The sequence below is a fragment of the Acomys russatus genome, chromosome 8 (assembly GCF_903995435.1).
Source record: "Acomys russatus chromosome 8, mAcoRus1.1, whole genome shotgun sequence".
NCBI lineage: Eukaryota > Metazoa > Chordata > Mammalia > Rodentia > Muridae > Acomys > Acomys russatus.
This window is the reverse complement of record NC_067144.1, coordinates 40,382,417-40,407,063: the sequence shown is the minus strand read 5'-3', so window position 1 is coordinate 40,407,063 and position 24,647 is coordinate 40,382,417. Positions and strand designations below refer to the sequence as shown.

Here is a 24,647-nt window from a genome sequence, read left to right as displayed (position 1 = left end):
ACACAGATTGTGCTGGAGCCCCCTGATTTCCTTTCTCTTGGTGACCCTGTCAATCCTGCCCCCTCCTCCATCTAACAAATCCTCATTCCTAAGTGTCAGCTCCCAATAACCTAGAAACACATTTTACCCAGAACCTTCTCAGTGACCACACCTGGTAGGATCACCAAAGAACACCCCAACCTGAGCATGAGTTACTTTCCTCTTTGGTTATAACTTTATGTTGTGTTCTTGATGCTGAATTGTTTTCATGAAAACCAATTCAGAAAACCTAGTTGGTCCTGTTTAAGTAGTTGCAAGAAAGGCAGCTCCCAGTAAGGAAATACAAGTGTGGGAAAGCATTTATTTTCAAATTTGGATGATGTGTTGGGAGCAATGTGTCATATGTTGTTATCATTTACAGGTACATTGATACTCTATCAGACAAGGAATAATTCTATCCATGTGAAATAAGGGAAAACTGATTGAGATAAAAATCCACAATATCCTATTAGGAAAAAACAACTGGGTATTATAAGAATATGATTTTTTTATAGAGATGTGAGTCTGTGTGGAACTAATTCTTTATAAATTCATAGAATTAACAAGAAAAAAATAAATGAAAGCAGCCTTTTGCTTTCTTTGTTACCACTAGGATGTAGTAGGTACAAAACTGTAAGTTTTTGTACTGCTCTGGTCAAATACCTGACAAACCTTAAGGAATGATAATATTCAGTATATGGCTATTTGACTCTATGTGTTTGGCAGGACATTAAGTCAGTAGGAACAGAGGGTAGAATAAAAGCTCTTTTACCTCATTATAGACAAACAGAATGAGAAAACAGAGAGACAGGAAAATGTCATGAATTTTCCACCAAAGTACCTGGCCTCAGTGACCTCCCTCCAACTACATCCTACCTAAAATTTCTAAAAAGCTTTCAAAATAGCACTACCAACTGAGGACCAAGTGTTCAGTGCATCCTCTTCTGGGAAACACTATTAGAAGCATACCACACAGGCTGGAGAGAAGGTTCAGCAGTTAAGAGCACTGGCTGTTCTTCCAGAGGACCTAGGTTCAATTCCCAGCAACCATATGGTGGCTGATAACTCTCTGCAACTCCAGTTCCAGGGGATCTGGAACCCTCACAAGCATACATACAGATAAAATACGAATGCACATAAAATAAATTATAGAAACATAACAATAAGAGTAGAAAGAGTGTTTTAGAGGATTGTTATAGCTCATTTATTGTAACTAATGGGAGAGGAAGTTAAACTTTATTCTCCAGAAGACTTGACCTCTGTTTTTTGTTGTTTGTTTTGTTTTTTATTTTTTCTATAGGACTATGATGGCTAACCTTGATCTTCAACTTTATACACATCATTTGCAGGTGTAGGAAGAGAGTACTCACTGAAGAAGTGCCTCCATCTTTGGCCTGTGTACATGTCTGTAGAGCATTTTATTTGTGGCTAATTGGCATATAAGGGCTCAGCCCATGGTGGAAGATATTACCCCTAGGAGGTGGGTCTGAACTACAGAATAAAGCTGGTTGAGCATAGCCAGAAGGAGCAAACAGTAAGTTGCATTCCTCTCAGTTTCTATATCAAGTTTATGCCTTGAGACCTTGCTTTAAATGCTCTCTGTGATGGACTACATAACCTGGAACATAAAATAAACCCTTGCTTTTGGCCATACTGACACAAAACTACAATGACTTCATATTTAAATGGAGACCTTATATAGAGGTATAGACACACAAGACATTTACTCATTTGAAGACTGATGAAACAAAACTCATAATTTAACAAAATTATGCATATATCTATATATATTGATATACCTATAAAAATAGATATGTATGTAATTTAACAAAAGATAGATAACGTCTGAAAAAAAAAGTAAGTATTAGCTAGCCTTTCGTGACCATAATCAAATCCCTGACACAGACAACATTCAGTTTAACTCACAGTTTCAAAGGGTTCATTCTATCATAACAGGAAAGCTCACATCCTGGCCAGCCAGAAAGCAGGGAGAAAGGGGAATGCCAGTAGCTTCTGATTTTCCCCTTTCCCCTTTTTAATCTCCCTAGGTCCCCAACTCACAAAATGGCAGCACCCATCTCTCAAAGATGCTTTCACACCTAGAGATATGCCTCGGCCTCCTAGGGCACTTTAAATCCAGTACAGCTGTCACTGGAGGTTAATAATCACACCAGACTTAAGTACAGGGAAAAGTCAAAGTTATACAATAAAGATTTCCTCATTTCTTCCTGCATCATTTAGTAAATACTTACTATGCAGTTATAAGATATACCAGACACTGGGATAAACACTACATGTGTTAGCTACTTTTCTATTGCTGTGAAAGAAAAACAGCATGACCTGGGCAACTTATAAAAGAAAGCATTTAATTGGAGGCTTGCTTACAGTTTTAGAGGGAGCATGGCAGCAGGCAGGCAGGTATGGCACTGGATCAGTAGCTGAGAGCTTACATCTGGTCCACAAGCATCAGGCAGCTGGAGGAGGGGGGAGGGAGAAAGGGAAGGAGAAAGAGAGAGAGAGAAAGAAGAGAAGAGAAGAGAAAAGAAGAGAAGAGGAGGAGAGAAAGAGACTGGCTGTGATGAGCTTTCTTGTCGTGATAGATTGAACCCTTTGAAACTGTGAGTTAAACTGAATTTTTCTTCTATGTTGTCTGTGTAAAGTAAGCAAAGGGCCACGAAAATTTAAAGTGGCTTGCAGCCAGACCTGCTTCCTACCTCAGAGCAGTCCGCCCCTCCTTCTCTCCCTGGGCATGTGAAGACCAAGGCAGGGAGAACCAAAATGGCGCTGACTCCTGTCAGCTCCTCAGCTGGAGCTGTCCATGGTGACTATTCTGGCCTCAGCTGACTCCTGCCACCTCCATGGGAGCTGTCTATGGTGTCTATTCCTGCTTTAGCCGACTGCTCCATGAAAACTGGACACCTTTCCTGCCTCAAAAAGCCTGCTGCTGCTGCTGCTGCTGCTGCTGCTGCTGCTGCTGCTGTTGTCATGGGAGCTGTCCATGATGACAGCAACCTTTCCTGCTCCGGCCTAGTGCCTTCACAATGGACACATTGTAAACTTTATTTCCCCTCAAGGCACTTCGGAGGCAGAAGTAGGCGGATCTCCATAAGTTTGAGGCCAGCCTGGTCTATAGAGCGAGTTCCAGGACAGCCAAGGCTGCGCAGAGAAACCTTGTCTCAAAAATAGAAAAACAAACAAACAAACAAAAAACCCAATAGGTATTTCATGAAGCATTAGTTTGCATTGTCTTTGTTGGCTTTGGAAAGTACACATAAGTATTTAAAGCCAATGCTGCAGTGAAACACAGTATCTAACATAGATGAGTGATGACAAAAATACCTGAGGTTCATTCATTTCACATTTGACTTCAAAGTAGTTTTTCATTGTTGAGCATTCAGAAACTTTTCAGTGTTGCCAAACTCCTCATAACACGCACGTTTTAAGCAGGCAGCCTAATAGGGGGTTGTACTGTTTCAGACACTGGGTTCTAGAGGATCACCCACTTGGAGTGCCATTTTGTAACCAGAGGACAGGCCCTTACCAAATTCTAAACTTGCTGGGGTTTTGGTCTTAAACTCTAGCCTCGCAAGCTACAAAAATAAATTATTTGCCCACTGCATGAATTCTGTTCTGGCAGATTTTTGAAGTTGCTGAGCTTCAGTTACAAACTGGTGGTTAGCATGAGCATTGAAAGGCTGAAAGCCTTACCCTAACACAGCCCTGTTTGAGCAAAAGGATTAAAAAATGTAAGTTAGAAGGCAAAGGTTCTTCTATCCTGAGACACATGAATGGCCCAAATACCTGAGTACTGGACTCTGTTCATTTTGAAGTAAAACTTTATCAGAAACTGACAACTCATCTCAGCCTCTATGCTGGTGTGCAGCCATAGAACGCACAGCAGCTCAGAATATTGCAAGCACTGTAGTCTTACTCACAAACCTGTTGGGGTACCCTACCCCCACGCATATTCTACCAACTGGCTCTGAAGGTATGCAGCACCTGTATTTTCAATTGTTAACTGCTGTGGAGGCAGCATCGCCAGGTGTTGGCAGGACATGGAAATGTTTATCACTTCCTTACCAGGCCAAAAGAAGATTCTCTGAGACCGGCATATAAAAACCAAGCTGGCTTGTGGGCAATCTAGGAAGGTCATGTTGCTCTCAAAAGGCAACAGTAAGAAATGGACAGGGTGGGGGTAGGGGGGGACAGGGAGGGTCCTGCTCCTGATTGGTTCAGAATGAGCAAATGTGGAACTTGTCCCACTATGCTAATAGCTGTTTTGTAGGAGAATGGAATGTAGCTTTTGATAACAAAGAGCTGACAGCTGGAGCTGAGGCGGGTTGACCACGCAGAAGAAGAGGGGCTGGAGACTGGCAGAACAGGGAGGTAAAGAGAGGGAGCTCCGGGGAGGGGCCACAAAAGCAGGGAAGTAGGGTTGGAACTTTCTCTGCAAAAAGCTAACAGCCTCATACCATATAGATGTCTCCATGTCTTCATTATTAAACTTCAAAGCAGGTCTCCCGAAATACAAACCAAAGAAAGGCTGCTTCCTTCCTGTGCCTGTGTGGGCCTCCAGCTAACAGTCTTGATCAGGCTTTTACATTTCACATCTGTTCTAAGCCCTCTGCAAGTTAAAACTTCCTTACCACTCACAATAGTGAGACAGAAGCTATTTATTTCCTAGGTGAAACAGCCACAGTTTCTGTCTACCGTGGAGTCTCTGCTTCTGACTTTTAGCAGAGTGTGAAGTTGATTAAATAAATAAATAAATAAATAAATAAATAAATAAAGCAAAATATTCACCTTATTGACCTTATTCAACTATTTGCTCCCAATTACAGCCCCTGTGAAAGTACTAGAGAAATTAGTGTCCTTGGGCTGGAGAGATGGCACTCAGGTTAAGAGCACTGACTGTTCTTCCAGGGGTCCTGAGTTCAATTCCCAGCAAGCACATATTGGCTCAAAACTATCTATAATGGGATCTGATTCCCTCTTCCACCGTGCAGGTGTATATATGTGGGAAGAGCAGTAATAAATAAATAAATGTTTAAAAAAGAAATTAGTGCCCATCATTTTCAATGTTTTCTTTCCTGTTAGTTACCAGTAAATGTGGCGGGGTGATGAGAGGGTCGTATGTAGAAACAATAATTTCTTATAAGTAGGTACAATTCAGTCTCTTACTTTGCCTAACTTTAAACCAAACTTTATACCAAACTTAACCACAGGTGTGTGTGAGGGCACAATATAGCATATGTAGCAGCTTACATTTCAGTTATCAATTGGAGGGGTCTTACAGCACTGGGGAGGCTTTAACTAGGAGGTGAAGCCAAAACAAGCAAGGCTTCCTTCTCCCTCCTGCTAAAACTCCATCTAGCCACCCAGCGCTGGGAGAGCACTGGGTTGCAGAGCCATCCATCCGTGTCCTCCAGCAGAAGTGGTGGTGATGCATCCTTAGAGGGCACCAGCATTTGTCAGCCCACAGGTGCTCAACCCTGGTTATCAAAGGTCAACCTGAGCCAGCGGTTCTTGAGTTCACTGTCTCCCATCAGTGTTAAGGACATAGAGACCCAGGAGTAAGCAAAGCAAAAGCAAGCTTTCTCAAGGAGAATTAAGGAGGGGAGAGAAATCCTCAAGAGTTGAGAAGGGTCGCCAAACGGGAAAACAGTGGTACTCCTGTAGGACGGGACTAAACAGGCTGCGACTGGACTGTTTATCCGGGGGCTCTTAGAAGGCTTATGCAAGAAATGAGACACCAGCTGAGATCATGTCTATAAATTGGTTATGTCTGTGGGCTGTTTGGGGACTGAGAAAGTTAGGAGGTCACACACTCTGTATTTTCTTCTGAAGCAAACGGGAGGACACTCCTGTGCTGCTCGCGCATGCCTCTCCCTCTGTTCCTCTCTGACTTCTGAGAGCTTTACCATCTGACTGCTGTGACGGCCTGCTGGCCACCAGCTCTGGCTGGTGTTACCGCCAGCGTTGCAGGTGTCTTGCTAGCTTTAATCAAATTATGTTCATTGTTCTCAGGGTCTTGAGGCCAGCTTGGAGTTTCACCACTGCAGGGAATGAAGTCCTGCTACAGCTATCAAAATGTAGCTGGAGTTTTCCCTAATTATCTATTTTGCTCCTTTATGGGGTAGTCTTGGAAGCTGGAACAGGTGGAGACTTTTTAGAAACTCTCCTTGTTTACACTAATTTAGGGTTGTAAGACCCTGGTGACTCACCAGCCATAAAAATAAATAAATAAATAAACATGCTGAGACCTTTTAATATTTTAAAGCCTAGGCTTTAGCTGGGCAGACTCTCAACTAGCTCATCTAAGTTAACCCTACCACCTAGCCTCATCCTCACACGCTGCTAGCTATACATCCTAGGCCTTTAGTCATGTCTGCCTCCTCTCCTGTTTCTGCTGAAAAGACCTTTCTCTTTCTTCCTCCAGGAGGCTCTTCTTGGACCGGAAGTCCCGCCTTCCACTTCCCGCCCTAGATTTTGGCCGTCCGCTCTTTATCACAAGCAATCAGCAATGAAATATATCTGATACAACTCTTAAGCAGTCTATGAACAGAGAAGGGCATGACCTTTCTTTTTTTTAGTATACAATGTGAATGAAGGTCAACTCTACAATTTAGTCAGCTACAATTGGAGCGTTGCTTATGCTCCTGAGGAGGGAGAACTGTTTTCCCAGAGCCCTTTCCTTGCTCTCACCTGCTCGGCTTGGTTGACTCACACCCAAATGCAAGCCCTTTTGTTTCTTTTTCATCCCTACCATCCCTGACCAGACCTCAAGGTTTTCATTCTAGTGCCTTTAACTCTAATGTTTGCCCTTACTGCATTGGTGTAGTGAATTGAAGCTTACCACAAAGGGGCAAGTCAGGAGCTTAAGACAACGCTGGAAGCAGAGGTGAAGCTTCCAGAAAAGTAGGCACTGTGCATTGTTTACGTCACTGTCTCTTAACAATTTTCCAAAAATAATTTTTTTAATTTATTTTTTACTTTTTAAATGCTATTTTTAAAGACCTTATGTTTGTTTGTTTATCTATTTGTTTATTTATTGTATATGAGTGCTCTGCCTGCATGTACACCTGCACACCAGAAGAGAGCAGCAGATCCCATTATAGATGGTTGTGAGCCACCATGTGGTTGCCGGGAATTGAACTCAGGACCTCTGAAAGAGCAGACAGTGTTCTTAACCTCTGGCCCATCTCTCCAGCCCCGTTATTTTATTTTTTAAGTTTTTAAAGTCCCTTTTATTTTTATGAATTTGTTTATTTACTTTACATCCTGGTAGGAAGTTACCTTCCTTCCTCTCTTCCCAGTTCCTCCCTCTCCCCTCCCCTCCGTGTCCTGCCCCCTTTCTTCTCAGAGAAGGGGGGCACTTCTCATGGGTATCAACGCATCTTGGCATATCAAGTAGGGCAAGGCCCATCTTCTATGGAGGCTAGACAAGGTTGTCCAGTTAGGGGGCAGGGATGCTTTATGTGTAAATTTGTGCAGATTGCACGAAGTGCCTGCAGAGGCTAGTAGAAGGTGTCTGATCCTCTAAAACTGATGTTGCAGGTAGCTGTGAACCTGCCAGCCTGGGTAGTAGGAACAGAGCCAGGGTGTTCTGAAAGAGAGGTAGACGCCACTAACCACCCAGCCATCTCTCCAGTCCGCTGTTCCTTACTTTAGTTTTCTAGGATTGTTGCCTAATGGGTTCTCTTTTTGTTTGTTTGTTTTGTTTTTTGTTTTTCGAGACAGGGTTTCTCTGTGTTAGCCTTGACTGTACTGAACTCACTTTGTAGACCAGGCTGGCCTCGAACTCACAGAGATCTGCCTGCCTCTACCTCGTGAGTGCTGAGATTAAAGGCATGCACCACCATGCCCAGCTGGATTCTCTTTTTAAAGTTTAAAAAAATTGCAGTGAACTGAACACTGATAGATGAACCTATTTGGATTGTCTGGAACAAAAGAAATGTTTGTGAAATTATGTGTATGTATATGTGTCTATGTGTATGTGGGGGGGGGGGGGGTGTATGTCAGTGTAGGTGCTTGTGGAGGCCAGAAGTGAGTGTTAGATTCCCTGGAGCAGGAGTTGGAGGCAGTTGTGAGCCTCCTGTCATGTATGATGAAAACCAAGCTCAGGTCCTCTGGAAGTACAGTACATACTCTTAACTTCTGATCTCTCTCTCCAGCCCCAAAAGTCATCTAAGAAATTATAATGTGCTGTCTAGGAAGAGAACAACTTTATAAGCTCGGTTAGCTCATAATGCAACCAGCCATAATTAGCATTTTGAGCGACTACTTTATGCTGGGCAATTTATATACTCATCATTACAACTCTGAAGCAGGTATGTTAGTCACAGGTGTGTAAAGTAGGGCTTGCACAGTCTGAGACAAACCAAGGACTACAAATTTACCATTTGTCTCCCGAGCTGGATACTTTACCATATACCATGCTGCAACAGAGGATACCCTGGCCCAGAATTGCTCCTGTGAAATATATTATTTCTTCCGTAGGGTCATAGATATTCAGAGTTCATCCCAGCATTTCTTTAAGGATCACAGAAATTCCTCCTATGAACGTTTCAAGGTAATACAGATAATTTTTAAAAAGAATAAGTGGTGCCCAAAGCGGGGCTCGAACCCATGACCCTGATTAAGAGTTTTATGTTTTACCATTTGAGCTAGCTGGGCCTACAGGTAAAACAGATAATTTTAAAAACAATAAGTGGTGCCCAAAGTGGGGCCACTTATTGTTTTTAAAAATTATCTGTATTACCTGTATTATCTGTAGGCCCAGCTAGCAATTAATCAAGACACAGACACATGTTATATTTTAATATAGCCTTAGTTAACCTGGGGCAGGGCAGCTATCAATCTTTTAAACTACCTCCCATAGTAGGGACTCAGGCTTGGGATCCCTGTCTCAATCCCATGCCATCTGTGTTTTAATAACTTCTATCAAGCTACCTCATGTATAATCCCATATACTTGCTCATCTCCCAACATCAAAGAGTAAGTTTCTAGGAAATAAATCAATACTCTGAGATGACTTTAGTTGTCAAGCAGTTAAAGCAGTCAAGCTTTAAGGTTTTGAACAGACATCTTGGTATTTTGAGAGGCAGAATCTAAGAAACAAACAGTGAATTGGAAAGGCAGGCAGCATGGGTATCACAGCTGTTTAGCGACATATGACAAGCTAAGAAAATGAGAGCAGGAGGCTGAACACTTGCGAAGAGTCCAAAAGCTGCAAGACAGGTGAGGTGACGTTCACACCGGGAGCCACCAACCCTGAGTCAGTAGATGAAAGGTGACCAAATTATTCGGTAATGCAAACAACTTAAAAAGTAAATACAAAACAAGTAAGTCTCGATTTTGTATTTCTAAGTATCTTCAGAGAAAAAGAAACGTAAGCTGGATCCTGCTTTATAGAAATTTGCTGAAAGGACGTAAATGTTTATGTCAGAAAAATCCATTAACTCATTAAAATCTGTTAACTCACGTAACAGTAGGACGCCTGCTACTAAGGTTAATTACTGCGGTAACTTCTCTGTGGTAAACAGCCACTGCTGCTCTCTTTGGAATGTAAGGTTTTCACGTGACAAATGTTCAGGAGGACACTGGTGGCACTTAACTGTAATTTGACCCAAGAGAAAAATCATCTCAATACAGCACGTGAACAAAGGAAAAGAATTTCTACACATAAACATATGCCCTCACTTCCTTCCTTTCTGAGTCATTATTCTAAGGGCTGAGAGGAGGACAAAAGACACCACCCATCTGTCAGGACAGAGCTGTCTCTTGCCTATAAAATACCAGTGTGTGATTCAGCCCTACTTAGCTAGAAAGCGCTGAAGAGAAGTTTTGCAACCCAACAATTTAAATGTAGGTTTACATGAATTAAATACAGAAATGCATTCATACTTTCTTTTACTCCATTGGATGTGTAAGTTTTAAGATGTGTGTGTGTGTGTGTGTGTGTGTGTGTGTGTGTGTGTGTGTGTGTAAGAGAGAGAGAGAGAGAGAGAGAGAGAGAGAGAGAGAGAGAGAGAGAATGTGAAATATTGAGTGTAGGAGTGTATGTGCCGTGACACCCAGGAGGATAGGGGACAACTTTTTGGAGTCAGATAACAAATTTGACCAGTATGAAAACTAAAAAAACTAAAACTTCATATAATTTTCTAAAACACAAAATAATTCTATAATTTATTTGTTCAGGTCACTCTGAGTGTTTACTATTCATAGGACATTAGTCTTAATAATTGTGGGGGTAGTTAGGAACTAGTCACCAGTGAACTCATTTAAGTCGCATGACAGAAAAATGATCTGACTATACACCAAACTGGAATGTTTTTATTTTACCAACACCAAATTTCATACTAGTTCTGTTAAAATTGTACCTACCTGGGGCCAGTCTCAATGCTTAGCAGGAATTGAACTTGGATTTTGAGACTTGTGCTCACAGCAAGAGCTTTTAGTGTTTTCATGGTTATTGTTAAATTTGGCTAAAAGAGAAATACAGAAGATATTTACCCATATTACTTAATTATTAGAGTTACGAAATTAATTTAAAATGTACTTCCTGGGCACCATAAAACATATTCTAGAACACTGGAAATTATTACCTTAAAGGTTGCTTTGAAAAGACACCTGGAAAGATTACTAGGAATTACCTTATACCTGTCAAACTTGTTATCAGCCATTTCAGAAGGTTCACCTGGGAAAGAAAGACTGCTATCCTGATCTATGACAAAGTAGGGCCTTATCACATAGACAAAAAGTTCCTGCAGAATGGACATCCTCAACTACACAATGTGGGTAACATACCCAACATACATATTCATGGTCCTGGCTTTCCATATTCGAAGGCACTGCTGGCAAAGCAGGAACTGGGATCAATTCTGACTTCATCTCCACAATACACCTTAAAGGTTGACAGGCACAGAGAACTGGGGGGTTAGAGGCAGGAAGACTTTGGTATTAGCCTCTTCATACAAAATGGTCACGCAGCCAGTGATTTCCAAACTGCACACCCACATGGTCTTTGTTCACTTTACTTTCACCATGCCCACCGCCAAGCAGAAGTTGTTAAAGGGAGAGAAGAATTTAGGAACAATGACAGCAAGAGTGGAGCCCCACTACCCCAAGTTCAACGCCAGACTAGACAATCTAATCTTATGATGTTGAATACCTATTTATAATCAAGCACTTGGGAAGCTGAGGCCGCAGGATAAGGAGTTCAAAGTCAGTCTTCTGGATAGTGGATTGAAGGGCAGATTGGCCCAAGCAAACAAACAGCTGTAGCTCGGTGCTAGCTCACCGAAAACATGCATTGCCTTGAGCTTAATGCCCAGTACCAGAAATAAAAAATAAACAAGTAAAAAATTAGTGGGTTGAAGCTCCAGTAACCAAGCTACATCAGAAGCAATTGGCCAAAGCATATAATAAATGCTGGCTCCATTACACGATGAATGCTGACACAAATTACCAGTGGATCACTGGTAGTTCAGTGGCCCAATTCTCTCCTCCCAGAACTCAAATATCCTGTCACTAAATGACTTCGTAGGAAAAACCAGCCACATTAAGTATAATACGAGGAGGTCACAGACCTAGTTCAGAAACATATTTCATTCAGGATACTTTGTTTTCTAACGAGGGGAGAGCTTTCCTGTTTCTGCAATAGACTGTGGTTTGAATGAGAGGATGTAGTTTTTATATGTTCATGTATCTACCCACTTAGTCCCAGAACCTTTAGGAGGTGGGGTTGAGTTTACAGCCTTGCCTCACTTTCAGTTCATTCTCCCTCCGCTTCCTGTTTGCCACTGAAGTTGGGATTTGTCAGCCTCCTGCTCCAGTAGCCTTCCTCCATTATGGATTCTGCCTCTAAACTGTAAGCTGAAATAAACTTTCTTCCCTCAGATATTTTGGTCATGGTGTCTTACATTGCAACACAAAGTAACTAATACACAGACCCAAACAGAGGAATGACTCATCTCCCACAAAGATGAACCAAGACTTTCATTTTTTAGCCCAACAAATTGAGACCTAAAAGAATTCAGACACTACACGATTCTCTCTTTTTTTTTTTTTTTTTAATTTTTTAAAAAAAGACAGATTTAGGATTTGGTAAGAAATTACTGAGTTACATTTTTTTTTTTTTAATCTGTGAAGTGCTACAATAATGGAGTAAATAAATAAGATTTTTAAAGTTCAATGTTTACAGACATATAAAAAAATGACTGAATTAGAAGACATTAAATAATATTGATACACACCAGGAAGGAATTTGGGCAAGGAAAGGCACATCATTTCACCACAAGAAATAAAGACCATAGTTGGAGGTTGGTAGGTAGCCACAGTTTTAGATCTTGTGGTGGTAGTACCCCCGCTCGGGGGGGGTCTTAATTGGTAGGACCTCCCATATTGTTCTTAGCTAGAGCGAAGCAGTTGGGGAATTGACTGTGATTCTTCTAATGCTGTTAAAAAGAAAGTACTCTTTTAATAAGCCTGGTGTGTGGAGGTGGAAGCAGCAAAAATTCACAATGGTTTGGTGGCACTGAAAATCCTGATGAGTTTGTTTTTGTTTTTGTTTTTTTAAGTATAATGTAGTAAGATTAATCAGCTTTTCTCATTGGATTGAAATTTTGCAGTTAAGAGTTACAATTTCAAGTAAACATCATTTCTCACTTTTCTTTTCTTGTAGACAATCACAGTATAAACAGCTGCCATATTTTACCTCAGATGAAGCAATGTACCAAAGTCTAGGGACAAGAATGCTAAATAATTTTTCAATTTTATGTGCACACATCTTTAGGAACACTGGTTCCGCTAGCTGACTGGTATCAACAACAGGAAAGTAAACATGGAGTTCTGACAGTGATAACAGATATCATACAGAAGTTAGTTTCTAATTCAACACATAGTTACTATACTACTGGATTTAGCAGACACTAGCAGACCCTGTTCTGGGTCAACTTTACACTGCCAATATTCTTTTACAAATTCAGGTCACATCCATAAAGTTCTTTCTGTCTGGATTCTAAACCTAGATCAGTTTGGTAAAAACACCAAATCACTCAAAGTAAACCACATACATTTTAAGTGGGATTTAGCGTGTATTTAGTGGCACTGTATATAAATAAAAGGGACCTTTAGGATAAAATAGCATATCCACAAAAATAAAAATCAAGGACAATTGAGAGAAAGACAAGGGAAAACCTCAATAGTAAAAAAAATATTAAAAACAGCAATTGTCAGTCAAGCAGGCAGTTCCCCATTCATGCCACGCGATAGGCCTTCATTAAGGTGTACTCCTTCCGATTGGTATGGGCAGCCCAGATGAAGAGGGCAGACGCCATGAACTGAAGGGGAGCTGAGACGCAGGCCAGATAGAAGGACCATCCAAATTCTCTATGTACGCTCTCGGGCAGCGCTAGTTTCTGGTGTAGTAGTTCAATGCCAGCAACGTAACAACTCACAGCGCCCAATGTACACAGACCTTAGGAAGAAATGGAGAAATCAAAGTGTGACCGTACAGGAGAATAGGACAAAGTTTCTGAAGCTTTGGTCCAGAGAGTACAAGCAAGGTGTGAATGTTGATCCATAAGAAAACAGAAGAATCAAAAAAATTAAGGCCAACCCACCTGCAAGGAGATGGAGGATGCCCGTGGCGATGGTGGGATACAGGCTGCGGCAGATACAGGCACAAAGTCCAATTAAAGCCCCGACACACATCAAACCCAAGCTAACAAACGGCAAAAGGAACTGGCAACGCCAAAGATCTGGTTTTTTAAAAGGAGAAAAAAATAAACACATCATGACTTCAGATCACTTTCCTAAAATGGCAATTTCTTTCATATTGTAAAGGATCAACTAGAACTTTTCTCAAAAAGTGAGAAACATGTATTTTAATATCAAGGCTTTACTATTCCAAAAGGATTCTAACTTTATCCTGAAGGAAAAAGAGGCACGAGCAGGCATGTTTCTGAAGGGCTAGCATGAGCCGTGCAATGTCTGCTGTGCACATACTGGAATCAATCCACCCAACGTCTTACCCCACTGGTGCGAGTGTTACTTGGTTTTGTGTAACTCAAGAAACTGAGATGAGACACATTAGTAATTTGTACAAATAAAAGTTGGGAACCAAGATTTGAAATAAAAGTTTCCTTCTGTAGACACAATGAAAGCCTTTGCATGATCAAAGGCAGGTGACAGCAAGTAAATAAATGATGGTTACAAACGAGCACATGGTGGATCTGCAATGAACTGGGCACTTAGTGGCAGCTGTAAATCTCATAAATTCCCCTTTTGTACTCATTTTGTTTTCTAGGATGTCGTAAGTCTCTGTTTCTAAATATTATATGTGCCTTCAAAATTCTGCTCCCAATGCACTTCTTCTTACTCTCATTGGAGAGCTGAATAACTGCAGCTACTTCAGCGATCCCTTTGATAAGACTGTCATTATTCTGGGTAAACACAAATATAGCCTTAGAAACTGATAGCGTTTCATTGGCAGGAACGGAATGCTCGTGACACTGTGTTTTGGCATCTACTCTTTGGTTATTACTACCTAGGACTGGAAGGGTACTGTTGGCCATCCTGATGCCCACTGGAGCCACTGCAAGCTTGCAGCTACTTCCTCAAGTATGCCCATGTGAGCTCAGGCAATGGGGGTGGGCATCGCAAATACCAGTTTATGCTATACACATACTAAATTCCCCCTTATTTGGACCCACTAGCAACATGTTTTGGAGATCTGAATTCCACCCTCCACTCAAATATTAGCTCCCTCAAGTGCAAATTATTTGAAGTTTGTTTCTGTCTTCCAAATAACATTAGCCATGCTGCAGGGCTCACGGGTCTGCGGCTGGGGAAGTTACCTCATGTTGACACTGTGTACTAACACAGCATCCCAGATCTCACGCACAGAGCCCAACCAAGCGTGCACCCTCTTCTCCCAACCGTGCTGCTGAGAGCCGAGTACTCACAGGTCCGAAGCAGATCAATCCCGCTGTTGTGGTTTCCTGGATCAACATATTTCTCCATGAACTGTTCATTTAGTGTGAAACTCGTGCATTTTGTCACCACATCAAATGACTCTGGAACAAGAACAACAGCTGGTTGTTATGTCCGGGAGAAACACGCCATAGTGATGCTCGCTCAGTCATTATCTTTGAGGCAGAAGGTGATGCGGAAGGACATCCCCCAAGACACACATAAGGCCTGGCCCCAGCGACACACGAGCCCGCCCGTTGCCACCACTGCATTCCAGTGGCAGCCTCCAGATACAGACGCAAGGGAAGAAAGAAAGGAACAGTAACAAGAACGAAAGAGCAGGATGCTAGAAGACTAGGGAATATGGACAGGGACACAAAATCCGAAGAATTCTCATCTTTTCCCCCAAACTTACTACACCAGCCACAGTCCTCAAGAGTTGACACAAGTAACCTTTCTGGGTTCCTGGACAAGAAACTTCAGTCATTCTTGCCAATACACATTCTAACAGAAAACCCTAACAGCTCTTCCTTCAAAATATATTCAAGATCCAGCGACTACCCAGACCAGTGCGCTGGTCAATTCCAGTGATCTCTCCCCTGAATCACAACTCCCTCCAAACCAATCCCAGACACCCCTGCATTCTGCTCGTGTGTACAGACAGCAGCCAGGGTGGCCAGGTCAGGGCTCTCCTCTGCTCAGTATCTTTCCTCCCAATGGGTCTCTACAACGTGCAAGTGTTCAGAAAGCTAATGTACTGCAGGATCTGTGCCACTTCCACCTGCCCAGTATGTGCTTCTGTGACTTCTAAGTAGAACTGGACGTTTTACAGGCAACTGTAGCTGTGTTGCGTTCTTTGCGTGTTACTTCTATTTTTCATATATGGTACACTACCACCCTTTTAATACATGGTATTTGAGTGTGTTCGGCTACGATTTGAATACAATGCTTCTACAGTAAGAGGCCGAGAGAAATAAATATAAACAAAAATAAACTGTGAAGCTGGTTTTCAATGAAGAATGTTAAGATTCCCAACTTAATACCTGAAAAACTAACATTTTTGTGTTAATAAGAATTTTTGAAGAATAAATCTGATTTTCTTCTGTAATATTTTTTATCTTATTAATTCTTTATAGTTGTGCAAGTCTCAAATACAGATTTATGGTCAAATTATGTTCAATAAAATACAAAGCAGATGACAGAAATCTAGTGTAACATAGCTAGTTGGTTTTTCATTTTGTTTTGTTTGTTTTAGGGTATCTCTGTGTAGCCCTGGCTATCCTAGATCTTGCTCTGTAGACCAAGCTGGCCTCAATTCACAGAGATCTGCCTGCCTCTGCCTCCTGAGTACTGGGATTAAAGGCGTATACCATGACCAACCAGCTAACATAGCTAATTGTAATTTATTAATTAATCAATTACTTAATCAATCAATTAATCAACTGATTTTGAACGCCACTTCTTCCACAAATTATCAAATACTTAAAACCTTCAAACTAATTCCTCATGACGTATGAGATGAATAAAAAAACATTTTAATTAGTAAACAAGTGTGAGGATTCAAATGTCTTTCACATGATTAAGAAATTACTGATCCAACCAGGCGGACAATGAAGATGCACAGCAGTTAAGGAAAGAAAATGGTAGGAACAAACACAGAAGATTTTCTTAGGGGACGAAAGAGGTGCCCAAGCCTGCTTACGCATCACCAGCTATCATCATTAAATAGTAAAGAGAAGGGGGAATAAAGAATACCTGTCCTTTCTGGTGGAGCATACCAATGTGTGTTTTGGGGGATGGTAATGCATCGTCTCCACAGTCCTATTGTCCCACTGTACCGGAACAGTGCATCATTATAGGTCTTTTCATCGGCCTCCTCACCAAAGAAGTCGTCCCAGGCCATTTTATTTGAATCACTTGCATTTTCGTGACCAGGACTTCGATATTCATACCAGAAGTCTGTGCCTATCGAGGCCGCCATGTAGATGGTAGAAATGAGGCTAAGCACACAAGCAATCACAAATGCCGTAGCAAAACGGTTATCCATTCTGGCATTCAGACTGCTCTGTTTAAGTTGAAGAAAGAAGAAAAGTTAGACCTCAACAACAGATCACATATTAAAAAAAAAAAAAAGAACAAACTCAAAACCACCCTTTACCCTGTTCCCCATCCCTTCTTTTTGCAATGCAATGCATTCATCAATGTAAAAAGTTACAAACAAAAAAGGCAAATGTTAAGCTTAAAAAGAAAACTCATTCTCATGAAAGTACTTAGAGAATGCTCACATACCCAGGATGCTACGGAGACAGAAGTCTTGTTCTCTAGTCTACCACCTGCATACTAAAACAGACAACACTGAAATGGACATACACATTACAGATACAAACAACAGGCATGCCCATGGCCGGTCGGCAGCGCAAGCGTCTCACACATTAACTGCAGACTGAATTCTTACACAAGCTATCAGAATGTTGTGTTTAGGGTGTGGGTGAGAAAAAAAGACATTAAGAAAAGGAAATTAGGAATCACCTGCTTTTTAGTGGGAAGGCTTCCAAAATAAGGGCAAGAGTGGGGAGTTATTTGGAAATCAGAGCTGAAGGTGTTAACCCAAAGGAAAAGTTTGTTTTAAGTGTATGTCATAGAAAAGAGAGCAATAACATCATGTGAGGTATCAATCTCCCTCAATCCGATTAAAGCTAAGCCAAGCTTCTGGACACAGCCAGATCTTTCTTTCCTTATTCTCCCCACCCCTTACACTTTCTCGACCTCCTAAACTGTGCTCGCTCCCTAAATCCTAAAGTGCAGCATAGATCCATAACAACTAAACGATCCCTATTCCCAAGTAGAAAAGTGAGTTAGGCAAAATCTGAACACTCCCTAGGCGTGGACACGACTCCACGGCGGTAGTAAATGGCCGCGGTAAAATGACTAAAGGCGGATCACGCTGAGTCAAACCCTGCCAAGTGTATGCACACCGTGACAGCACCAAACCCTTGGCATAAGCACCCCCGAGAACGGGCTCAGAAACTGGGAAGCAGAGTTTGGAAAACGGGGAGTGACTCCGGAAAGACCGGGGCGATAGGAATAACCAACAATAACTCAGTAAGTGCGGTCTGTGTTTTGATTTTCAAAAAACCTTGCCCATCCTAGTGCTCTCGGGTGACCTTAAAGGCCGGGTTCTGGAAGCTGCGCCTAGCGAAGTCACCCTGGGCCGCACAGCAGGGCCTGGCTGGCACGGGCAGGCTGAGGCAGGCTGCGCTGGGCTGGGCGAGCCCTGGGCACCCGAGCCCAGCCAGCCCCAGCCCCTTGGCCCGGAGCCCCGCCCCTCCCCGCCCCGCCGCCGCTCCAGCTTCCCGGCCCCGCCACGCCAGCGAGCAGCCCCCTCCCCACGCGCGACCCGTGCCGGCCCGCGACCCCACGCACTCACCGCCCATCCTCTCACTCCACCGGCCTCGCCCTCCAGCTCCGACCACAGCACCCTACTCTCCCCGCGCCTCCTCTGACGCACTTCCCTGCAGAGCCCGCCCCCTCCATAACTCCCGCGCCTCCGCCTCCGCCTCCACCCTAGGCCGGGCCAAGGCGGTCCTGGGCCGAGGGGCCTTGTGGGACTTGTAGGAAGACCGGAGGAAAAGCTAGGGGAGCCAGCGGAAAGCATGCTTGGCGCCGCGCGGGGCACTGTGGGGAATGTAGTTCTTTCCGAAGGCAGAGCTGGGGATTATTACACCTCAGAAAAGGAGGGACCAACCTCCAGAAAGTGGTGGGGGAGGGTCTTTGGTCAGCCATAGTCAAAAGGCTGCGATTTATGGAATACAGGTCTAACTCTCAGTCTTGTGTTTTCCCTACTAAAAATTAGTACTACTGTGTAGGTGAAAGTTAATGGGACTCTACTCTCCAAATATCGACACCTCCCCCCTATTTCTTACATCCTCCCTCCCATTTAAGCAAATAATTCTTTGTTTAAATGTAACTAAGGATCTAACCCAGCATATAACTATTAACTAGCGTTATAACCTGATCGGATATAAGTACGTTATTCCCATTTGAAGAAATCTGTTATTTGCTCTCTACTGTAATAAAGTTTCCTTTTAAAATACATTTCAATAGGTTTGTTTAAAACTTGTAAAAGCTAAGGATACTAGATGTCAAAAATGTGACTTTAAAGTGTGAATGTAATATGAAATGGAGTTTAGAGAACATCGTTTCCAACAGAAAAAGTCATAGGAAGCCTCAAAGCAAAATGACTGAGCGGCACGGTAGTGACAGAGTGAGTCTGAGCCCTCAAATATTTCACAGGAATTTCTGAACAGGTAGGAGGGAGTTGTTGTTGTTGTTGCTGTTGTTGTTGTTGATTTTGTTGTTGTTGATGCTGATGATGCTGGTGCTGGTGCTGATGCTGCTGTTATAAAGCTTTTGCCTTTGGCTTGCAGTTCTGTCTCGCCATCATGGGCTGTGTCTGGAAACGGACTTTCTGGCTGACAGGTGGACCATGCCAGGACAGGAAGCCCAACAAGAAGATGAAGGTAAACGAACACTTATATCCACTCCCTACCTAAAATAAGCAAAATATTAGCCAAATACACCATAATATACACGTGGCATGACTTTCAGGTATAACATCACATCAGAAGGCTGTTTTGCCATTTTGCATCAGCTTGTAAGCTTGATGGGTGCACACAGGCGAAAGTGAATGCCCAGTAAGAGTTTTGAATGCGCTGATGTGCCAGGTACCAGATGTGTTCATCCACTAGCCTTCATTAGACGTCTACTCCATGAAGTAGCCTGATCAACCAGTGCTGGTAAATGGGACATTTAAAAAAGACAGGAAGAAACAGCCTAAGTTTCTAGACAGAGAAACTGAGGCCCATGAAGATTGACTAACTTGGTAAACCTGAACCCTTGGGTAAGTAAATGACTTTTATGACTTTGGACAATTTAAATTGATAAGCTTGAAGATAGGATTGACTTTTTTTTTTAACACATGGATTTTTGAAAATAGTGTTTATTCTATATGATCATTGTGAGGATTAGATGAAAAATGTATTTTAAAACGATCAGGCAGGAGACCTGAGGATTATTAAAGAATTATTAAAGCATTATTTATGATTGAATCTCTAGTGTTGGAATAAGATTAGTATATGCAGGTCCTCCTTGGTGAGGAGGAGAAAGCAGCCATGAAGAGAGGTAGATGCCCTTGCTCACCTCAGCTGGCTTCTGGACCTACCTGTCTGCCAGCTACCAAGAGATTAGGAAAGACTTCCCAGGGAGGAATTTCTGACTCACAGTTTACTAGTCATCATGACACAGGAGGTAAATGGTTGGGGGAGGGGGCTCTCTGAAGGAGAGTGATGCTTTCTCCCTTCAGCTCTGAAGAACAGCCAGAAAACACTCAGGACACCTTTCAGTCACAAGCTTAGGGTTAACATGAAAGTGTGTGCTTGAGGTTTTGGCCACCCTGAACACCAGCCCAGTAGACCTGAACATCCTTCTCACACACAGTCCCACCAACCACGCACTCACATTTCTGGGTTATCTCTGCGTCTTTGGTGTTTTCCAATTTTTATTTATACTAAGTTTTGTAGGTAGGCAGAACAGATCTGTAGTTAATTATTAGAGCTATTTATCCTATTTTTTTTTCTGGGCTGTTCAGGATCAGTAGCTGCCCTCACATGCAATTTTAACAAACCAAGTAGAGCTTAACAACCATCACAGTTTATGGGATATAGACTTCAAACAGAGTTGAACTAGGCATTGGTTAAATTTGCTGAATCTGATGCTTCTAGTTTTCAGGAGGAAATGAGCCCAGTAACAGAAAATTTATATATTTAGATAATACTCTTTGCACAATAATTATCTCTTTCTCAGGATATATATATTAAGATAAGATTATTCTTAATTAAGATTAGATACATGCACCTCCACCATCACTTTGCTATAATATTCTTCAATACAATTCTGCTTTTTTGAATTGTTCACTGTTAGCAACTACTCAAAATATAGCTGCCTTATGTTAATCTTAAATATTTGTCCTATTGTTTTCTTACAAACTTTGGTGATCAGAAAGAAAAATAGAAGCAGTTTCTGATTTCTAGCTATAGCCCAAAATCCTGATCAAACTTGCTTTGTATCTGTTTACTATAGAACAATGGAAAAACATAATTTACAAAAAAAAAGTAAATAAAAAATGCATCTTAAAATTGTACGAGCTGGATGTGGTGGCACATGCCTTTAATCCCAGCACTTGGGAGGCAGAGGCAGGCAGATCTCTGTGAGTTTGAGAGGCCAGCCTGGTCGACAGAGTGAGCCCAGGACAGCCAGGGCTACACGGAGAAACTCTGTCTCAGAAAAAAAAGACCTGTGCGGCATTCACCAGAGAAGACTGCTCAGACATGGGTTTTAGCCCATAGAAAGTCATTATTATCCCAGTGCACCCCTGAGCCTTTCTCAACGTGAGCTTTTAAGCACAAAAAAACATGTTCTGAGTTGACATACTTCAGTTACAAGAACATTTAACCAGAAGCAAAACTCCAGAAGGTAAAAAGAAAGCAAGGTTAGTTAGTATATTTAGACTTTCCCAGAACTATGGGCTTTGGTGGTTTGGGTGTTTGTTTTCAGGTGGTTTTGTCGATACACTCAGTTTTATGGCCTGCATTATACTTTCATCAGTTGTGCGAAGGTCAGGGGCCCATGAAGTTCTGGGGCCCTGCTACAAAATGTTAAACTTCATTCTTTTAAAATTTTTTAGCAAATCCTATTAAGTGCCTCAAAGTGTAAGAAATTATAGTTGTTTGATTCCTACTGCTTGGGACACTGCAGATGAGAAAGTTTTGTTGAAATTGTCATTTATTTTAAAGCCTATGTGTCTTTCTGGGTCCCAGTGTCCTCATTAGTTAAATAGTTACTAAACCACTGCTGAAGCCTTAACGTTTACGACTCATAGTTCAATTGGAAGGATAGGAACTTCAAAATACAGTTATCATAGATTTGTCAGCAGCAGCAAGGACTGAGGTACACGTACTAGAGGTGTATTCAAATTTACTGGTTCCTTAATTGCTTCTGATTCAACAAGATACACTAAGTTAAAACATTTGCATAAAGCAAAAAAGATGCTATGTTGACTAGAGACAGCTGTCTGTGTTCGTTTATGATGTCATGAAATTGGGAGACTTAGTGTAGAATGGAAGGTGTCCAAGAGGATTGTGAAAAGTTCTTGCTGGTTGGAAAATGCTCCGAATCCAAGTGTGATTCAATCCAGACTTATAAGAATTTATTGGCTGCCTAATGCAGCCAGACACTGGGTTGTATTGACAGGGACACCGACTTAAATAATTTTGTCATGCATAACATAAATCCATATCAAACCTATTCTTTTATTTCTGTGCATTTAGGTGTGTGGGCATGGATATGCTATAAGCACACACATGGAAGTTTGTGATAGCAGCATATCTCCTTCCATGATATGGACCCTGGGGGTTGAAGTTGGGTCATCAGGCTTGGCAGCAGGCATTTTTACCCAGTAAGCCATCTGCCATGCCCAAATCTACAATTATAGAGAGGCCTACAGTATATTTCTCTAGAATAATAGCATACTTGTTATCCATGTAATTATGAGATAACAAGGAAAATAATAAGCTAAATGTGGGTTCACTGATAAGAGCAAATACATCCCTCATAGTTTGGCACGCTATTTTAATAAATTGTAAGTTCTCCAAGTAACTGTAGGAATAAAAAAAGTCCTAGCGTATGAAAATTTTCCAAAGTTAACTATTTAAATGATTGCATATTTTATTATATTCAAATAGGAAGTGAAAAGAGAATATTTTTAGCATAAGTAATCACGTGTCTGTAAGAACTTCATGTTCTTTGCCATTTATCCTGGGACCTGTCAGCAGAACACACATGAGCAGAAGGCCTTATATCTGAGATGGCTTTGTGTCTTACCTTTTGTGTGTAATCTGATGACATATCAGCCATGTTGACGTGGTTGGGGGAGACTTGATGAGTGGAGAGAAGCCAAAGTACTTTAATCCCATTGGCAGAGGTTACATACAAATTAAATTGGCTCTGTTCTTACAAAATGTTTACCACCTTGAGAATTGGAGGCTACAAACTGCAGCTACAGCCATATAATGGGATAGTAGACTCCCCGAGCAAATGTCTCAATGGAGTAAACCTACCCCCTTCTCAGAACTGCATCATATACAGTTCTGAATATAGCTTAGGAACTGAATGGGGAGCAGAAATAAATGTTGTGAAGAAGTCCAGGCTAAAAGCCTTCTATGGGTTTCAGCTCTTGACATACCTTTAAACCTGAAAAAAAAAAAAAAAAAAAAAAAAGCCAATAATCACAAAGCACAGCATAGCATGATGGTTATTTTATGCAAGTAAGTATAGTACTTCTATATTTTTGTGTTAAATACAGCATTCCAGGCTACATCTCCAGTAACTGAGTCTATAAGCCTAGACACTATTTAAGAATCTATCATTAGAAGAAGGCATAGGTAAGTCTAATGTAAGTAACAGGCCCTGGCATCCACATAATCAACATGAGAGCTCTAAGAATTCAAAAAGGACTATTTTGAGAATAGCCTCTTTTAGGCCAGTTTTTTTAAAAAGATGAATAGTCTCTGCCATTAAAGCATTCGTAATAAGTTCAGAGGTCCAGAGGCCAAGAGATTACATCATGAGTACCATAAAGAATATTTCAAAAATCCAAAAGAACAAGACGTGGTGATATACGCCTTTAATCCCAGAGCTAAAGGAGGCAGAGGCAGAAGCGAAGGCAGGAAGATCTCTGTGACTTTTGAGGCCAGCTTCATGCACAAAATAAGACTCTGTCTCAAAAAGAATAATGTACATTAAAAAAAAAAAATCGAATCATTTCTAGCAGGAACTGGGGGAAAACTTGAGTGTTTTTGTTTTGTTTTGTTTTGTTTTGTTTTTTCTGGGCAAATCAGTCCCTAAAAGGTGTGTGCATACTTTGATTCAGTTATTAATACATCTTTTTTTTCCTTTTTGATGGAACCTAGTCTATATGGCCTTTCACATGCTTGTGGACTCACTGATGCGTTTGGGTTTTTTGGCCTATGTTTAACTGGGGGTTTTTTTGTTGTTGTTGTTGTTAGCATCTGCGTGTGTATTTCAAAAGATGGTCAAGGTGCTAAAAACAATCCTTGCCCTCGGGTTTCTTGGAACTTCCCTATTTTATAGCCAGCCTTTACTGTGGGTTTTCTTTTATACCAACATTGTATTCTGAGTTACTAAAATCCCAGAATTGTACTACTTTCTCCCCATTTTTATCTCAAAACAACCCCGCTTGTTTCCAAATGTAGGTGATACTATCAATCCACGACGGCTTTTCTCCTGATGAAGAATGTTCATTCTTATAGTCCTACGACATGTCATACTTAAGGTTGCCACATACGAGAAATCGAGTCTCCTTATCTGTGGCTGCTTCAAGAGTTCGCTGTAAATGTCAGATTCATTAGATAAGGTCTACATCACCAGCTCAGCAACTTCAGAAGCTTGAAAACAAAGACTTAGGCCTACAGAGATTAAATAAAACTGAATACATAGCGATTTTCTTTTCTTCTTCTTCTTCTTCTTCTTCTTTTTTTTTTTTTTTAAAGAGTGAGTCTTTCAGTGCAGTCAATCCT

At 41.5% G+C, this 24,647-nt stretch overlaps 1 protein-coding gene across 2 annotated transcripts; it reads right to left on the bottom strand.

The window, feature by feature from the left end:
• Positions 1 to 12,664: 12,664 nt before the first annotated feature.
• Cldnd1 (claudin domain containing 1) lies at positions 12,665 to 18,591 on the bottom strand. 2 transcript variants are annotated; one of them, XM_051150098.1, is made up of 6 exons: positions 18,422 to 18,497; positions 17,284 to 17,327; positions 16,750 to 17,059; positions 14,988 to 15,098; positions 13,644 to 13,781; positions 12,665 to 13,498 (listed from the first exon to the last, which is right to left on the bottom strand). In XM_051150098.1, the coding sequence occupies exons 1-6, from the start codon at positions 18,426 to 18,428 to the stop codon at positions 13,278 to 13,280; spliced, it is 831 nt and encodes a 276-aa protein (XP_051006055.1). In that variant the 5' UTR covers positions 18,429 to 18,497; the 3' UTR covers positions 12,665 to 13,277. The 2 variants fall into 2 exon arrangements, 1 of the variants encoding a protein (XP_051006055.1); XR_007831072.1 differs by lacking the exons at positions 12,665 to 13,498; positions 13,644 to 13,781; positions 14,988 to 15,098; positions 17,284 to 17,327 and having other exon boundaries at positions 16,911 to 17,059; positions 18,422 to 18,591.
• Positions 18,592 to 24,647: the final 6,056 nt, after the last annotated feature.